Raw genomic sequence first — 18,110 nt, 5'->3', positions numbered from 1 at the left:
TAGTTATTTCCTTCCTTTCTTTATATCCTTTCTTCCTCCCGTGTTTTCTTTTCTTCCTTCATTCCTTCCTTTTATTCCTTCCTTTCTTTCTTTTTGTCTGCCTTTCTTCCTTCCATCCTTCCCTCCTCCCTTCCTTTCCTTCCTTCCTTTCATAATTTCCTTCTTTACTTCCATCTATTCCTTCCTTCCTTCCTCCCTTCATTCCATTCCCACCTTCCTTCCTTTCTTCCTTCCATCCTTCCCTCCTCCCTTACTTTCCTTCCTCCCTTTCATTATTTCCTTCTTTACTTCCTTCCTTCCTCCCTTCCTTCCTTCCTTTCTCTCCTTCCTTCTTTTCTTCCTTTCATCCTTCCCTCCTCCCTTCCTTTCCTTCCATCCTTTCTTTATTTCCTTCTTTAATTCCTTCCTTCCATCCATCCTTTCTTCTTTCATTTTCTTCCTTCCTTTCGTTTTGTTCCTTTCTTTAAATCCTTCCTTTACATCCTCCCTTCCTTCCCTACTTTCTTCCTTCCTTCTATTCTTCCTTCCTTTTCTTCTGTCCTTCCTTTCTTCCGTCCTACCTTTCTTCTTTCCTTCCTTCCTCCCTTCCATCCTTCCTTCTTTTTTGTTCCTTCCTTCTCTTCTTCCTTTCATTATTTTCTTCATTTACTTTCACCATTCCTTCCCTCCTTCCTTCCTTTCTCCCTTTCTTTATTTTATTCCTTCCTCATTTTCTACCTTCCTTCTCTTCCATCCTTACTTCCTCTCTTCCTCCCTTTCTTCATTACTTCCGTCCATCCTTTTCTCCCCTCCTTCCTCTCTTCCTTCCTTCCTTCCTTCCATCCTTCCCTACTTCCTTCCTTTCCATCCTTCCATTTATAATTTTCTTCCTTTACTTCCGTCCTTCCTTGTTTTTTTTACTTACTTCCTTCCTTTTATCCCATCCTTCCTTTTATCCTTCCTTTCTTCCTTATATCTTTCCATCTTATCTTCCTTCCTTTCCTTCAGTCTTTTCATAATTTCCTTCCTTTACTTCCATTGCTTCTTTCCTTCCTTTTTTCTTTTCTTCCTTCCTTCATTTCTTCCTTCCTTCATTTCTTCCTTCCATTCTTCTGTCCTTCCTTTTCTTCCTTCCTTTCTTTCCTTCCTTTCTTAATTTCCTTTCTTCCTTCTTTTCTTCACTTTGTTCTGTCGATCCTTCCTTCCTTTGATCCTTGCCCTCTTTTCCTAACTTTTCTACTTTCCTTCCTTCTTTGTTTTCTTTTCATCCTTACTTCCTTCATTTTCTCTCTTCCTTCCTTCCTTTTTTCCTTCCTTTCATTCCTACCTTCCTTCCTGCCTTCCTTTTCATCCTTCCTTCCTTCCTTCCTTCCTTCCATTTCATCCTTGCTTCCTCCCTTCCTCCCTTCCTCCCTTCCTACCATTTCATCCTTCCATCCTTCCCTTACTTCATTTCGGTATTTCCATCATTCCTTCCTCCCTCGCTTACTTCCTTTCTTCCTTCCCTACTTCCTTTCCATCCTTCCTTTCTTCCTTCTATCCTTCCTTCCTTATTCCTTCCTTCCTCCCTTCCTTCCTTCCTACCTTTTTATCCTTCCTTCCTTCCTTCCTCCCTTCCTTCCTTCCTACCTTTTTATCCTTCCTTCCTCCCTTTCCTTCCTTTCTGTGTTTCCATAATACCTTCCTCCCTCTGTTCTGTACTTTCTTCTTTCCCACTTTCCTTTGCTTCCTTCCTTTGTTCTTTCCTTCCTTCAATTTCCTCCTTCTTTCCTTCCTTCCCTCCTTCCTTTCCTTCCTTTCTTTATTTCCTTCCTTCCTTCTTTACTTCCTTCCTTCCTTCCATCCTATCCTTCTTTTCCATCCTTTATTTATTTAATTCCTTCCACTCTTCCTTCCTTCATTTTCTTCCTTCCTTCCTTCATTTCCTTCATTTATATACTTATTTACTTCCTTCCTTCTGCACCTTTTACCTCCTTTCTTCTTTCTTTCCTTTTTACCTTACCATCTTTATTTCGTTCCATCCTTCCTTCCTTCTTTTCATCCTTCCTTCCTTCCCTCCTTCCATTCCTTCCTTTCTGCCTCCTCTTCATTTCCTTCCTTTCTTTATTTCATTCATTCCCTCCTTCCTTCCACTCTTCCTTCCTTCCTTCCTTCCTTTCTTCCTTCCCTCCTTCCTTCCTTCCTTCCTTGTTTGCTTTCCTTCCTTCCTGTTATTCCATCCTTCCTCTTTTCCTTCCTTTCTTCCTTCCTGCAAGCCTTCCATCTTTCCCTCCTGCCTTCCTTTCCTCCTGTCCTTTCAGAATTTCCTTCCTTTACATCCTTCTTTCCTTCCATTGCTTCCTTCCTTCCATTCTTCCTTTTCTTCCTTCATTCCTTCCTTCCTTCCCTTCTTTCCATCCTTTCCTTCTTTTTCTTCCTTCATTCCTTCATTCCTTCCTTTTCGTCCTTCCAATCCTTCTATACTTTCATTATTTCCTTCTTTTCTTCCATCCTTCCTTCTTTCCTTCCTTTCATCCTTTGCATTTATCTTCCTTCCTTTCTTCCTTCATTTCTTCCTTCCTTCCTTGCTTTCTTCCTTTACTTCCTCCCTTTCCTTCATTTCTTTATTTCCTTCCTTTCATCCTTTCCTTCCTTGTTTTCTTTTCTTTGCTCCTTCGATCCTTCCTTCCTTTCCTAACTTTTCTTCCTTTCTTCCTTCCTTCCTTTTCTCCCTTCCATTCCTTCCATTCCTGCCTTATGTTCTTCATTCATTCGCTCTTATTTCCATCCTTGTTTTCTCTTCATCCTTACTTCATTCCTTTTCTCACATCCTTCATTTTTTCCTTCCTTTCTTAATTTCTTTCCTTTCATTCCTTCCTCCCTTCCTTCTTTCCTTCTGTCCTTCCTTCCTTCCTTCCTTCCACCCTTCCTACCATTTCATCCTTACTTACTTCCTTTACTTCCTTTCTGTAGTTCCAGCATTCCTTCCTTCCACGCTTACTTCCTTTCTTCCTTCCCTCCTTACCTTCCATCCTTCCTTCCTTCCAGCCATTCTTTGTTCCTTCCTTATTTCTGTAGTGTATGTACCTTTAAGAGAGAACTACTTTTACAGCTCCTGTATACTGTAGTACCGGTAGTGACCACACCTGTATATAAGCCCTGAGCAGGCATCTGTACTGTTAGTTTTTAGACTACCCTCATCCAGTAAACACCTGTTGATTGTTGATCTGCAGTCTCCATCTATTTATTGAAGAACACCATACCTTAAGATTCACGGATTTAATAGTGGCGACGAGTTCGATTCGAACCTACCTGAAACTCTGCATTTCCTGTCAAGGATTCGCTCCTGGAGGACAGTGGAAGAAGTCGAGGCCAGAAGCACGGACGTCGACCATGAGCAACCGCCCAGTCATCCGGCAGAGAGTGAGCATCGCAGGGGGGGCTGCTGAGAGCTGGGCTTGGTTCTCCAGCCACGACGATCCAGCAACAGGCTGGCAACAGGGACAGCGCAGACCCTTCCTGGACAGCGGCGGCTGGAGCCGACCGACAGCACAGAAAAGGCCGAGCAGCGTCGACGGGGTAAGAGAGAGGGTAAAGCGCACAGGGCGCAGCCGGGGGTTGAAGACCGAGCGGCGTCAATGGAAAACAAAAAGAGAGAGAAGGTAAAGCACAGCCGGGGTTCAAGACCGAGCGGCGGCAACGAGAGACGCGTGCAGGAAAACACGCAGAGCGCAGCCAGTGCTCAAAGGCTGAGCAGCATCCGCGGAAAAAGAAAGGGAGAGCGCGGGAGACGCCATTTAAGCTGCAGCGGAGAAGAATGGAGAGTGCGGGAGATGCCATTTTGAGCCAGCGGAGAAGAAGGGAGAGCGCAGGAGACGCCATTTTTAGCCAGACTAACCACACCCAGGGATGCCGAAGAGTGGCAGTGACACAGCGTTCGACAATGAAGTCGAAGATTGGGCGATATATGTAGAACGTTTTGAAGTGTACTGCAAGGCGAATGAAGTGCCAGATCCCAGGAAAGCACTGGTGTTGTTGAATTCCATGGGTGCAAAAACGTATGGCTTACTGCGAAACCTAGTAACCCCAGAGAAGGTCTTTGAAAGCATAGTGGCAATCCTACAGGACCACTTAAACCCCACACTGCTGCTGATAGCAGAAAGATTTAAGTTTCATAAAAGGAACCAGCAGAAAGACGAAAGTAATGCTGTGTATCTAACGGAACTGCGCAAGCTATCGAAACACTGCCAGTTTGGAACGGGACTAGCAGATACATTAAGGGACAAGTTTGTGTGTGGGCTTCAAAGTGAAGGAACCCAGAAGTGGCTTCTATCAGAAAAGGATCTTACACTGGAAAAGGCTTTCAACATGGCAGTATCACACGAAGCAGCCGCACGGGGCGTAGCAGAGATACAACGGAGACCGCAAGAATGTGGCACAAATGAAATGTCATATGGAGCAGTGAAGTGTTATCGCTGCGGCAGAACAACACATGACCAGAAGGATTGTTGGTTCAAGGACCAAGTGTGCAGACAGTGTGGAAAAGCAGGACACATAGCAAGAGTCTGCAGGTCGGGAAAGAAAACCAGCAGCAAGAAATCTCCACAGGAGAAGTACAAAAAGGCACATAAGGTGATGGAGAGTAGTTCAGACGAACAGAAAAGTGATACAGACTCCAGAAGCAAGGAGCTGGGTTGTCTGAAACTACATAATGTAATCAAAATGAAGGATCACCAAACTATCTGGGTCACGCTCAAGATAGACGGAGTCCAAGTGAAAATGAAATTGGACACAGGATCAGCCCTAACAGTCATAAACCAAAGGGACTACAAGCGGCTATTCTCACACATACCCTTGAAAGCTACAGAGATTGTCTTGAAGACATACAAGGGGCAAAAAGTCTACCCCAAAGGAAAAATAAGGGTAAACGTGATATACAACGGCAAGGAAACACCAAAAATGGAGCTATATGTATTGCCAGATGGAGGAGCACCACTACTAGGACGTGAATGGATCCGGAAGATACAGTTAGATTGGCATTCCATACAAGCACTGATGGTAGATGCCAAAAAGGATGACGACGTCACACCTGGACCACTGTCAAAATTGCTAACTGACGCACAAGAAGTGTTCCAGGAGGGACTCGGAACACTAAAAGGCATAACAGCGACGATCAAAATAGAGGAAAATGCAAGCCCAAAGTTTTATAAGGCCGCCCAGCCGTCGAAGCAGAGCTGGAAGGTTTGGAGCATTCAGGAATACTGTCCAAAGTGGACTGGAGTGAGTGGGCTACACCCATCGTTCCTATAATGAAGAGGTTGTTGAGTAATACGCCTGGGGAATCAAAGAAGTTTCGCATCTGTGGGGACTTTAAGGTGACAGTGAACCCAGTCCATCACACGGTACAATATCCGCTTCCGCAGATTGAAGATATTTTCGCCTCGCTATCTGGAGGAAAACGCTTCACTAAGATTGATCTGGCCCAGGCGTACCTGCAAATGTAGGTAGAAGAAGCCTCGAAACAGTACCTCATGATCAACACGCTCAAAGTTCTCTACCAATACAAACGGCTCGTGCTCGGGGTAGCATCAGCTCCGGCTATTTGGCAAACGGCAAAGGATCAAGTCCTGCAAGGGATTCCAGGGACCCAGTGTTATTTGGACGACATCCTGTTCATGGGCGAAAATGACAGGGATCACCTCGCCAACTTGGAGCAGGTGCTCACTAGATTGAAGGAATATGGGCTCCGAGCTAATCGCCACAAATGCGAGTTTTTCCAGAAGCAGATCTCGTATTGTGGCCACGTTATTGATGAACAGGGGTTACTGAAGTCCCCTGAAAAGATTGAGGCTGTAGTCAAGGCTCCAGCACTGGAAAATGGGTCACAACTGAGGTCGTTCCTCGGGCTGGTGAACCACTACCACAAGTTCTTGCCGAATTTGCCTGCAGTATTACACCCACTGAACACCCTACTGCAGACGGGAGTACCATGGAAGTGGAATGACGAATGTAAACGAGCTTTCCAGAAGTGCAAATAATTGATCACATCAAAAGAGGTGTTGGCCCATTTCAACCCAGCACTACCAATTCGGTTGGCGTGTGATGCATCACCCTATGGTTTTGGAGCAGTGCTGTCGCACAAATTCCCAGACGGGTTGGAGAGGCCAGTAGCCTTTGCGTCTCGGTCACTAACCTCAGCCGAGCGCAACTATGCCCAGATTGACAGGGAGGCCCTCAGCCTATTATGGGGAGTAAAAAAGTTGAACCACTATCTGCACGGGCAGAAGTTCACCTTGCTGACTGACCACCAACCACTTGTCTCCATCTTTAATCCAAAGAAGGGCATTCCGGTGATGACTGCACAACGGCTACAAAGATGGTCCCTTTTTCTAGGGGCGAACCAATATCAAATAGAGTATAAAGGCACAAAACAGCATGGAAACGCTGATGGGCTATCACGCCTGCCACTGCCTACTGCGGGGGAAGCACCAGCAGTAGACCCTTTCGAAATATTTTATTCGTCGATAATTGAACGCTTGCCAGTAACTAACGCGGATATAGAGAAGGAGACCCGAAATGATCCGACACTGTCTCGGGTATATGAATTGACGGTGAAGGGATGGCCAACACATGGCGACTCACTGTTGCCAGCATTCTCATCCAGAAGAGAACAGCTGTCAGTATGCCAGGGGACAGTGATGTGTGGATCCCGAGTGGTAATTCCACCCAAGTTAAGGGAGAGAGTGCTCAATGAGCTTCATGAAGGCCATCTGGGGGGGGTGAAAATGAAAAACCTTGCTAGGACTTATGTGTGGTGGCCGGGAATCGATCAACAAATCGAGGACCTAACAAAGAGCTGCTCAGGATGCCAGAAGGTCCAAAATGCACCACCTCATGCCCCTCTACACCCATGGGAGTGGCCCTCCTATCCATGGCAATGGGTGCATATTGATTTTGCTGGTCCATTCATGGACTCAATGGCATAGAAATTCACTAGCCTTAGCGCCGCTTTTGAGGCGCTAGAGGGACTAGCGCCAGAGTTATGGCCAGTTGAAAAATTCCCTGGGACCCTAAAGCGGCGTTGCACCGGTAGCGCTGCGCCGGCACCGATGACGTCATCGGTGTGCGCAGCATCCCGGTTGCCATGCCGACGGGCCCCAGCGCCGAAATTCAGTTGCGGCCGCCTCGCCCGTGGCAGCCGCAACTAAGACTCTGGCAACCGAGTCTTACACAAGTTAGTGCCGGCGCATTAAGGTCGCGCGGCGGCCGGCCGCTTTCCCGCCGGCCGCCTGCCCGCACCTCCCTCCCCGGACTCCTCCACCCCCCCCCCCCTCACGGAACAGATGCGTCTGGCCTGCAAGCCCGGCACTTGTCCGAGGTGCCGGGCTCATTTTTGAAAAAATCAAACGGCCAGCGATCGGGTGAAGGCAGCGCCTCCTTAACGGGAGGAGGAGGCCTGCACTTCCCCAGCCTGCCACACCGCATCGGGTGCCGCAGCGCCGGATTAGCGCCGCAATTCGGCACTCAGCGCCCATTGGGAGGCACTCATGCCCGCCAGTAGCGCCGGCAGCCGTCTGGGCGCGGCGCTACTGAATTTTGGCGCGCGCAAGGGAATTAGCGCCGGCGCTAAATTTCCGGCGCTAAAGCCCTGGCGCGGCGTCAACTCAATTTCTAGGCCAATGTTCTTAATAGCAGTGGATGCGCACTCGAAATGGCCTGAGGTGATAAAAATGTCCTCCACCACTATGGAGAAAACGATTGCAGTCCAACGGACCATATTTGCCAGGAACGGCTTGCCAGAGCAGATTTGCTCTGATAACGGACCACAGTTTGTGTCTGAAGAGTTTTGGAAATTTATGAGAAGGAATGGGGTAAGGCATTACACATCTGCCCCGTATCATTCAGCCACAAATGGATTGGCTGAGAGGTTCGTACAAACCTTTAAAAAGGCAGTAAGGGCCATGTGCGATGATGACATTCCACTGCAGCATAAGGTGGACAATTTCCTTTTAGCCTACAGAAATGCGACACATGCAGTTACCAACCAGATCCTGGCTATGATGTTCTTTAACCGAAGGTTGAGATCTCGTCTGGATTTGCTCAGACCAAATGTGCGAAGAAATGTTGAGAATAAGCAATTCCAGCACATCCATGAGAAGCCAACAAGGAGCTTCAATGTTGGACAACCAGTCTTGGCCCGCGACTACCGAACAGAGAAATGGCAACCCGGAATAATATGTACACGGCAGGGGCCACTAATGTACACAGTGGATGTCGGGGAGAACATTGTGAGATGCCATGTCGACCAGATCCTAGCGTCACAGGAATGAGTCAACCCCTTGTCCCGCGTACCTGGTGATGAACCCGACATACCGGTAGCATCTACCCCAGAAACAGTAGCATAGGAAACTGATGAACTCTCCGACGACAGGGGGCCAGAATCGCCTCCGCACCAAGAACAAGACACTCAGGAAAGACACTATCCAGAAAGGATCAGGAAGCCGCCCCAAAGACTGAATCTATAAATGGACAATTTCAGTTAACGTGCATGTTAAAAGTGTTAACTGTTATTTGAATGTTATGTTACTGTTAATCTAAAAGGGGAGGAATTGTAGTGTATGTACATTTAAGAGAGAACTACTTTTACAGCTCCTGTTTACTGTAGTACCGGCAGTGACCACACCTGTATATAAGCCCTGAGCAGGCATCTGTACTGGTAGTTTTTAGACTACCCTCATCCAGTAAACACCTGTTGATTGTTGATCTGAAGTCTCCGTCTATTTATTGAAGAACACCATACCTTAAGATTAACTAATTTAATAGTTTCCTTCCTTCCTTCCCTTCCTTCCTTTCCTGATTCCTTTCCTTCCTTTCTTTAATTCCTTCCTTTCATTCCTTGGGTCGGAGCGATCATAATATGATTGAATTCTTCATTAAGATGGAGAATGAAGTAGTTGACTCAGAGACAAGGGTCCTCAATTTAAATAAAGGAAACTACGATGGTGTGAGGAGCGAGGCAATGGCAAACATTCAAAGACCGCATGGATGAGCAACAGAATTTGTTCATCCCAGTTTGGCATAAAAATAAAACAAAAAAGGTGACGCAACCGTGGCTAACAAGGGAAATTAGGGATAGCATAAGATCCAAGGAGAGGGCATATAAATTGGCTAGAAAAAGCAATAATCCTGAGGATTGGGAGCAGTTTAGGAGTCAACAAATGAGGACAAAGGGATTAATTAAGAAAGGGAAAATAAAATATGAGAGTAAGCTCGCAGGGAACATAAAAACTGACTGTAAAAGCTTTTATAGATATGTGAAGAGAAAAAGATTGGTGAAGTCAAGCGTAGGTCCCTTACAGTCAGAATCAGGGGAATTTATAATGGGAAACAAGGAAATGGCAGACCAACTAAATACATACTTTGGAACCTGGAATACTGCATACAGTTTTGGTGTCCATACTTAAGAAAAGACATACTTGCTCTCGAGTCAGTACAAAGAAGGTTCACTCGGTTAATCCCGGGGCCCGGGGATGAGGGGGTGGTCATATGAGGAGAGGTAGAGTAGATTGGGACTCTACTCATTGGAGTTCAGAAGAATGAGAGGTGATCTTATTGAAACATATAAGATTGTGAAGGGGCTTGATCGGGTGGATGCGGTGAGGATGTTCCCAATGAAGGGTGAAACTAGAACTAGGGGGCATAATCTTAGAATAAGGGGCTGCTCTTTCAAAACTGAGATGAGGAGAAACTTCTTCACTCAGAGGGTGGTAGGTTTGTGGAATTTGCTGCCCCAGAATGCTGTGGAAGCTACATCATTAAATAAATTTAAAACAGAAATAGATAGTTTCCTAGAAGTAAAGGGAATTAAGGGTTATGGTGAGCTGGCAGGAAATTGGACATGAGTCTAGGTTCGGAATGGTCATGGCCCTGTGGGTAGTGGAGTGGGCCCAGGGGCCATGTAGCCTGGTTCTGCTCCTACTGTGTTCTAATTCTGTGTTAGATTTCAGGAGATGGTTTTATTCCTGTTCCTGGCTAGGGTGGAGATCGCCTTTACAGAAGGTAAGTACTGTTGAAAAATATAGGGACAGAGTGATCTCCTGGAAGAATTTCGATCGCCTAGATGGGTCGAGAGGAATTTCCCAGATTTTTTTCTCCCAAATTGGTCAATGGGTCTTTATCTGGTTTTTCGCCTCTCCCGGGAGATCACATGGGTTCAGGTGGATGCAGAGTGATAGAAGATTTGAGGTTAGGATCAGATCAGCCATGATCTTATTGAATGGTGGAGCAGGCTCGAGGGGCCGATTGGCCTACTCCTGCTCCTATTTCTTATGTTCTTACAAAGGAGGACACAAATAACCTCCCAGAGATGTCGGGGAACATAGGGTCTGATGAAAGGGAGGAACTGAAAGAAATCAGTATTTGTAGGGAAATGGTGTTAGGAAAATTGATGGGACTGAAGGCTGATAAATCCTCAGGGCCTGAAGGTCTACATCCCAGGGTACTTAAGGAAGTGGCCCTAGAGATAGTAGATGCATTGCTGGTCATCTTCCAGAACTCGATAGACTCTGGAACGGTACCCATGGATTGGAAGGTAGCTAATGTTACCCCACTATTCAAAAAAGGTGGTAGAGAAAAAGCGGGGAATTATAGACCGGTAAGCCTGACATCGATAGTGGGGAAAATGCTAGAATCTATTATAACAGATGTAATAGCAGAGCACTTGGGAAGCAGTGACAGGATCGGACAAAGTCAACATGGATTTACAAAAGGTAAATCATGCTTGACTAATCGACTGGAATTTTTTGAGGATGTAACTGGTAAAATAGATAAGGGAGAACCAGTGGATGTGGTGTATTTGGACTTTCAGAAGGCTTTCGATAAGGTCCCACATAAGAGATTAGCATGCAAAATTAAGGCACATGGGATTGGGGGCAAGGTATTGACTTGGATAGAGAACTGGTTGACGGACAGAAAGCAAAGAGTTGGAATAAATGGGTCGTTTTCCGAGTGGCAGGCAGTGACTAGTGGGGTACCGCAAGGATCGGTCCTAGGACCCCAGCTGTTCACAATATATATTAATGATCTGGACGAGGGAATTAGATGTAATATCTCCAAATTTGCAGACAACACAAAGCTGGGTGGGAGGGTAAGCTGTGAGGAGGATGTCATGAAAATCCAGTACGATTTGGACAGGTTGGGTGATTGGGCAGAAACATGGCAAATGCACTATAATGTGGATAAATGTGAGGTTATCCACTTTGGTGGCAAAAACAGGAAGGCAGGTTATTATTTGAATGGCAATAGATTGGGAGAAGGGGAAGTGCAAAGAGACCTGGGTGTTACTGTGCACCAGTCGCTAAAGGTAAGCATGCAGGTGCAGCACGCGGTTAAGAAGGCAAATGGTATGCTGGCCTTCGTAGCAAGAGGTTTCGAGTACAGGAACAAGGATGTCTTGCTACAGTTGTACAGGGCCTTGGTGAGACCGCACCTTGAGTATTGTGTGCAGTTTTGGTCACCTTACCTGAGGAAGGACGTTCTTGCCATGGAGGGAGTGCAGTGAAGATTCACCAGGCTGATACCTGGGATGGCAGGAATGACGTATGAGGAGAAATTGTGTCGATTGTGCTTACACTCACTGGAGTTTAGAAGATTGGGCGGGGATCTCATCGAAACCTATCAAATTCTGTCAGGTCTGGACAGACTAAATGCAGGAAGGATGTTTCGGATGGCCGGGGAGTCCAGAACCAGTGGTCATAGTCTAAGGATAAGGGGTAAGCCATTTAGGACTGAAATGAGGAGGAACTTCTTCACCCAGAGAGTGGTGAACCTATGGAATTCTCTGCCACAGAGGGCGGTGGAGGCCAGTTCATTAAATATATTCAAGAAAGAGTTGGATATATTTCTTGAGGCTAAAGGGATCAAGGGATATGGGGAGAAGGCAGGGACAGGGTACTGAATTTGGATGATCAGCCATGATCTCATTGAATGGTGGAGCAGGCTCGAAGGGCCGAATGGCCTACTCCTGCTCCTATCTTCTATGTTTCTATGTTTCTATGTTTCCTTCCTTCCCGCCTTCCTTTTCTTCCTTCCTTCCTTTTCTTCCTTTCTTCAGTTTTTCCTTCCTTTATTTATTTCATTCCTTCCTTCCCCACTTCCATCCTTCTGTCCTTCCTTCCTTCCATCCTTCCTACCTTTCCATCCTTCCTTCATTCCTTTACTTCCTTTTGGTGTTTCCTTCATTCCTCCATCCCTTCCTTCATTCCCTACTTCCTTTCCTTCCTTTATTTCTTATTTCCTTCCTTCATTTATTCCTGCATTACTTCCTTCCTTCCTCCATCCTTTCCTTGCTTCCTTTCATTATTCCCTTCCTTCCTTCTTCTCTTCCAACCTTCCTTTTCTTCCTTCCTTCCTTTCTTTCTTTCCTTCCTTCATTCCCTCCCTTCCTTTCCATCCTTTATTTCCTTCCTTCCTTCCTCCCTTCTGCTCTTCCTTCCTTCCTTCCTTCCTTCCTTTTCTTCCTTCCTTCCTTCCTTCATTTCCTTCCTTTCTTTATTTCCTTCCTTCCTTGTTTTCTTATCTTCGTTCCCTCCTTCCTTACCTACTTTCCTTCCTTTCCTTCCTGTCTTCTTTCCTTCCTTTTTTCCTTCCTATCTTTATTTCATTCCTCCCTCTTTTCCTTCCTTTCTCCCCTCCCTCCTTCCTCTCTTTCCTGTTTTCCTCTTTCCCTCCATCCTTCCTTCCTTCCTTCTTTTCCTCCTTTACTTCGTTACTTCCTTCCCTCCTTCCTTCCTTCATTTCATTATTTCCTTCCTTATTTTCTCAGTTCCTGCCTTCCCTTCCTTTCCATCCTTTTGTTTATTTCCTTCCTTCCTCCCTTCCTTTCTTTCTTCCTTTCTTCCTTTTCTTCCTTCCTTCCTTCCTTCCTTCCTTCCTTCCTTCCTTCCTTCCTTCCATCCTTCCTTCCTACCTTCCATCCTTCCATGCTTACTTTCTTCCTGTCGTTCCTTTCCTTCTGTTCTTCCTTCCTTTCTTTATATCCTTCCTTCCATCTTTTCTTCCTTTACTTCGTTACTTCCTTCCCTCCTTCCTTACTTCATTTCTTTATTTTTTTCCCTATTTCTTTTTTTCTTCCTTCCTTTCCTTCTTATCCATCCTTTCTTTATTTCATTCTTTCCTTCCATCATCCCTTCTTTATTTTCTTCCTTCCTTCCTTTACTTCCTTCCTTCATTTCCTTCCTTCCTTCCTTCCTTTCTTCCTTCCTCCCTTTTTTCTTTGTTTCTTTATTTACTTCCTTTACTTCCTTCCTTCCCTCCCTTTCCCTTCCATTCCTTCCTTTCTTTCTTTTCTTACTCCCTTCCTTGCTGTCTTTATTTCTTTACATTGCTTCCTTCCTTTACTTCCTTCCTTCTTTTTTACCTTCCTTTCTTTATTTCCTTCCTTCCTTTCCTTCCTTTCATTATTTCCTACTTCCCTCTGTCCTTTCCTTCCTTCCTTTCTGTATTTTCTTCCTACCTTCCTTCTTTTCTTCCTTCCTTCCTACCTTCCTTCTTTTCTTCCTTCCTTCTTACCTTCCTTCCATCCTTCCTTCCTTGTTCCTTTCTTTTCTTTATTTCCTTCCTTTCCTTCCTCCCCTTCCTTTCTTTACTTTCTTTATTTCATTCATTCCTTCCCTCCTTCCTTCCTCCTTTTCTTCCTTCCATCTTTCCTTCCTTCCCCTCTTCATTTCTTCCTTACTTCTTTTCTTCCATTGGTCCTTACTTACTTTACCCCCTTTCATTCCTTCCTTCTTTTCATCCTTATTTTCTTTTCTTCCTTCCTTCCTTCCTTCCTTCCTTTCTTCCTTCCTTCCTTCCATCCTGCCTTCCTTCTTGTTTTCTTTTTTTCATTTCTTCCAACCTTCCCTTCTTTTCTTCATTTCCTTCCTTGCACTCTTCATTCTTTTATTCCTGCATGACTTCCACTCTTCATTATTTCCTTCCTTCCTCCTTTTCTACCTTCCTTCCTTACTTTACTCACTTTCCATCCTTCCTTCCTTCTTCCGTCCATGTTTTATTTTCTTCTTTCCTTTATTTTCTTTGCTCATTCCTTCATTTCCTTCTTCCCTCCCTTCATTCCGCCCTTCCATCCTTCCTTCCATTTCTTCCGTCCTTCATTCCTTCCTCCCTTTCTTTATTTCTTCCTTTCCTCCCTTTCTTTATTTCCTTCCTTCCCTCTGTCCTTTCCTTCCTTCCTTTCTTTATTTTCTTCTATCCTTCCACCCTTCCATCCTTCCTTCCTTGTTTCTTTCTTTTCTTTATTTCCTTCCTTCCCTTCCTTTTTCCTTGTTTTCTTTTCTTCGTTCATTCCTTCCTTTCCTTCCTTCCTTGCCTTCCTTCCTTCCTTCCTTTACTTTCATCCTTTGTTTATTTCCTTCCTTCCTTCTTTTCTTCCTTCCTTCCTTCCTTCCTTCCCTCCTTCCGTCCTTCCTTCCTCCCCTGCTTCCTTTCCTTCCTTCCTTCATTCCTTTGTGTTGGATTTGAAAAATAGACCTTTGAACCAAAGCCGGAATCGTCTAGTCTTTAAACATATTAACCAAAGCTGTAGAGATGGCTGCAGTACAGGAAATTATATGTAAAGGATGATTAGCTTCACTTATTAAGAAGTATATGTATTAAAAACGTACAAGTAGTATTTAGGTAGCTGCAAAGCATGATGGGACACTTGACCATCATTAACCCTTTTTAACTAAGTACTGTAGAAATAGCAGACCACAGCATATTTTCAAAACCCGTGGTCTCCGTCTTTGTTGTTATCAGTGTTACAGAAGCAGGCCTAGAAATTGAGTGGGCTTAGCGCCCAATTAGTGGCGCTAGAGGGCCTTACGTCGGACTTATAGCCGTTTTGCAAATTGACTTGGGCCTTACCATCGGCGTTAGCCGGTAGCGCTGCGCCGGCACCGATGACGTCATCGGTGTGCGCAGCGTCCCGATTGCCGTGGTAACCCGGCCCCAAGCCCAAATTCAGTTGCGCCCGCCTCGCCCGTGGCAGGCGCAACTAACGAATGTGAAAAGTGTTCTTACACGCCTTTGCGCCGGCGCATAAAGGTGGAGCGGCGGCCGGCCACGTTCCCGGTGGCCGCCTGCCCACACCTCCCTTCCCGGACTCCTGCATCACCCCCCCCGCGGCCCTGATGAGTGTGTGCTGCGAGCCCGGCACTTCCCCGAGGTGCCGGGCTCAGATGTCGGGGGAATCCGCCGGACAGTTGTCGGCTGCAGGCAGCTCCTCCTTAACAGAAGGAGGAGGCCTGCAGTTCCCCAGCCTGCCGCACCGCATCGGGTGCCGCAGCGGGGGATTAGCACCGGGAAACCCAATTCAACGCCCGTTTTCAGGCGCTAAAACCCTCCTTTAGCGCCCGCCGCCCTCTGGGGCCGGCGCAATCGAATTTTCGTCGGGCGCTGCCGCATTAACGCTGGCGCAAAATTTCTGGCGCTACAGCCCTGGCGAGCCCACAACCCAATTTCTAGGCCGCAGTGTTTAATGCTGGCTTTCTGAGAGAAAAGGGAATCTGAACTTCATAGGGAGTCGGCCATTTCTATCTTTGCCTCAAAGACCTTATCTTCCTTTGTAATGTCTGCTTGCAACCAAAAGCTGACATTGTTTATTATCTCAAGAATTATGCGACCTTGCTCACAGAAGCCAGATGTCTAGAAATTATGTTATGGTGTATGTCAAAGAACACCTCATGGTAGCTCCCGACATTGAGTAACTAATCACCCAACCAATAAGAGAGTAACTGTTGTCTGTAGGTGGCTGCCCATTTTTGTAACCAATGGCCATTGCTTATTTAAAGGCATATAAAATGCTTGTATGCTGTATTTCTTTTGAGAGCCAGGTGCGAGTCTCAGGAGCCTCCCTCCTCTCCCTTTTGCACAAGGCCTTCCGGCCGTTTTCTGATAAACTTTAACTTTGTCAGCAGTTCCGTCTTTCCATCTGGTTTTACTCCGAAATTCGAATCTAACATTTGCTTCTTTCCTTCCCTTCATTTTCTTCCTTCCTTCCTACCTTCCATCCTTTCTTAATTTCATTCCTTCCTTCTTTTCTTCCTTCTTCATACCCGTCCTTTCCTTCTCTCTTTATTTCATTCATTCATTCCTTCCTTCTTTTCTTCCTTCCTTCCTCTCTCTCTCTTCCTTTCTGCCTTCCTACCTTTTCTGCTTTCATTCCTTACTTACTTTACTATCTTTCCTTCATTCCTACATTCCATGTTTTCTTTTCTTTGTTCCATCGTTACTTCCTTCGTTTCCTTCTTTCCTTTCCTTCCTTCCTTCGTTCCTTCCTTTTCTTAATTCCTTCCTTTATTTCCTTCCTTCTTTACTTCCTTCCTTCCTTCCTCCCCTGCTTCCTGTTCTTGCTTTGTCATTCTAATCTTCCTTCCTTCTTTGCTTCCTTCCTTACTTACTTTACCCTCTTACTCCCTTCCTTCATTTCTCCCTTCCTTCCTTTCCTTCCTTTCAAACCTTTCCTTCCTTCCCTCCTTCCTTCCTTTCTTTCCTTCCTTTCTTTATTTCCTTCCTTCCTTATTTCCTTCCTTCCTTCTCTCCCTTTCCTTCCTTTATTTCATTCCTTCCATCCTTCCTTCTTTTCTTCCTTCCTTCCTTTTCTTCCTTGCATCCTTCCTCTCTTGCTTCCTTTCTTCCTTCCTCCCCTTCCTGCCTTCCTTTCCTTCCCTTCTAGATTTCCTTCCTTCTTTTCCTCCTTGCTTCCTTACTTACTTTATTCTCTTTCCTTCCTTCCTTTCTTCCATCCATGTTTTATTTTCTTCATTCCTTACATCCTTCCTTTCTTTCTTTCCTTCTTTCCTTACTTTCCTTCCATTTCTTCCTTCCTTTGTCCTTTTCTTCCTTACTCCCCTCCTTCCCTCATTTCCTTCATTCCTTTCTTTCTTTCCTACTTTCCTTACTTTCCTTCCATTTCTTTCTTCCTTCCTTTGTCCTTTTCTTCCTTACTCCCCTCCTTCCCTCATTTCCTTCATTCCTTTCTTTCTTTTCTTCCTTTCTTCCTTGCTTTCATTATTTCCTACATTTACTTCCCTCCTCCCTTTCTTTATTTGCTTCCTTCCTTCCTTCCTTCCTTCCTACCTTCCTTCTTGGTTTTCTCTTTTTCATTCCTTCCTTCCTTTCCTTCTTTCCTTCGTTTCCTTTGTTCCTTCCCCTCTTCATTATTTCCTCCCTTCCTTCTTTTCCACCTTCCTTCCTTCATATACTCTCTTTCCTTCCTTCCTTCCTTCCTTCCTTCCTTCCTTCCTTCCGTCCATGTTTTCTTTTCTTCTTTCCTTCCTTTCTTTCTTTCTTTGTTGCTTTTTTCTTTGCTCCTTCCTTTACTTCTTCCCTCCCTTCCTTCATCCCTTCCTTTTATTCTATCCTTCCTTTTTTCCTCCCTCTCTTTATTTCCTTCCTTTCCTTCCTTTCTTTATTTCCTTCCCTCTGTCCTTTCCTTCCTTCCTTTCTTGATTTTCTGCCTTCCTTCTTTTTTCCTCATTTTCTTTCCTTTGCTCACTCCTTCCTTTCCTTCTTTCCTTCCTTTTCTTCCTTCCTTCCTTTTTCCTAGCTTTCTTTTCTTCATTCATTCCTTCCTTTATGTCCTTCCTTCCTTTCCTGCCTTCCTTATTTTACTTTCATCCTTTCTTTATTTCCTTCCTTCTTTTCTTCCTTCCTTACTTCCTTCCTCCCCTGCTTTCCTTCCTTCCTTCATTCCTTTGCTACTTTCCTTCCTTCCCTTCATTTTCTTCCTTCCTCCCTTCCATCCTTCCTTGCTACCATCCGCCCTTCCTTCCTTCCTTCCTTTCTTTATTTCTTTCCTTTGTTCTTTTCTCCCTTTTTCATTCCCGTCCTTTCCTTCCCTCTTGATTTCATTCAATCCTTCCTTCTTTTCTTCTTTCCGTCCTTCCTCTCTTCCTTCCTTCCTCTCTTCCTTCCTTCCTGCCTTTTCTTCCTTCATTCCTTACTTAGTTTACTCTCTTTCCTTCATTCCTACCTTCCATGTATTCGTTCCTTCGTTCCTTCCATCTTTTCTTTCCTTCTTTCCTTTCCTTCTTCCGTCCTTCATTCCTTCCTTTACTTACGTCCTTTCTTTATTTCCTTCCTTCTCATCTTCCTTCCTTACTTACTTTACT

General features: G+C 45.2%; 2 protein-coding genes across 2 annotated transcripts in view; one reads left to right on the top strand and one right to left on the bottom strand.

Moving 5' to 3' along the window:
- LOC147095709 (complement C4-like) overlaps positions 1–16,223 on the bottom strand; it is a 115,242-nt gene extending 99,019 nt beyond the window's left edge. The window contains exon 1 of the mRNA XM_085974170.1: positions 16,171–16,223. Within this exon, the coding sequence (XP_085830296.1) occupies positions 16,171–16,223 (53 nt within the window). The remainder of the gene's footprint in view (positions 1–16,170) is intronic.
- The window catches only part of LOC147095707 (complement C4-like), a 450,539-nt gene that overhangs the window by 240,538 nt on the left and 191,891 nt on the right, over positions 1–18,110 (top strand). The window lies entirely within an intron of this gene.

Source organism: Somniosus microcephalus, unplaced genomic scaffold, assembly GCF_052327205.1.
Source record: "Somniosus microcephalus isolate GS21.2 unplaced genomic scaffold, FLI_Smic_1.0 unresolved_chr1, whole genome shotgun sequence".
NCBI lineage: Eukaryota > Metazoa > Chordata > Chondrichthyes > Squaliformes > Somniosidae > Somniosus > Somniosus microcephalus.
The sequence above is the reverse complement of the archived record's forward strand: the minus strand, read 5'-3'. Positions and strand labels throughout refer to the sequence as shown.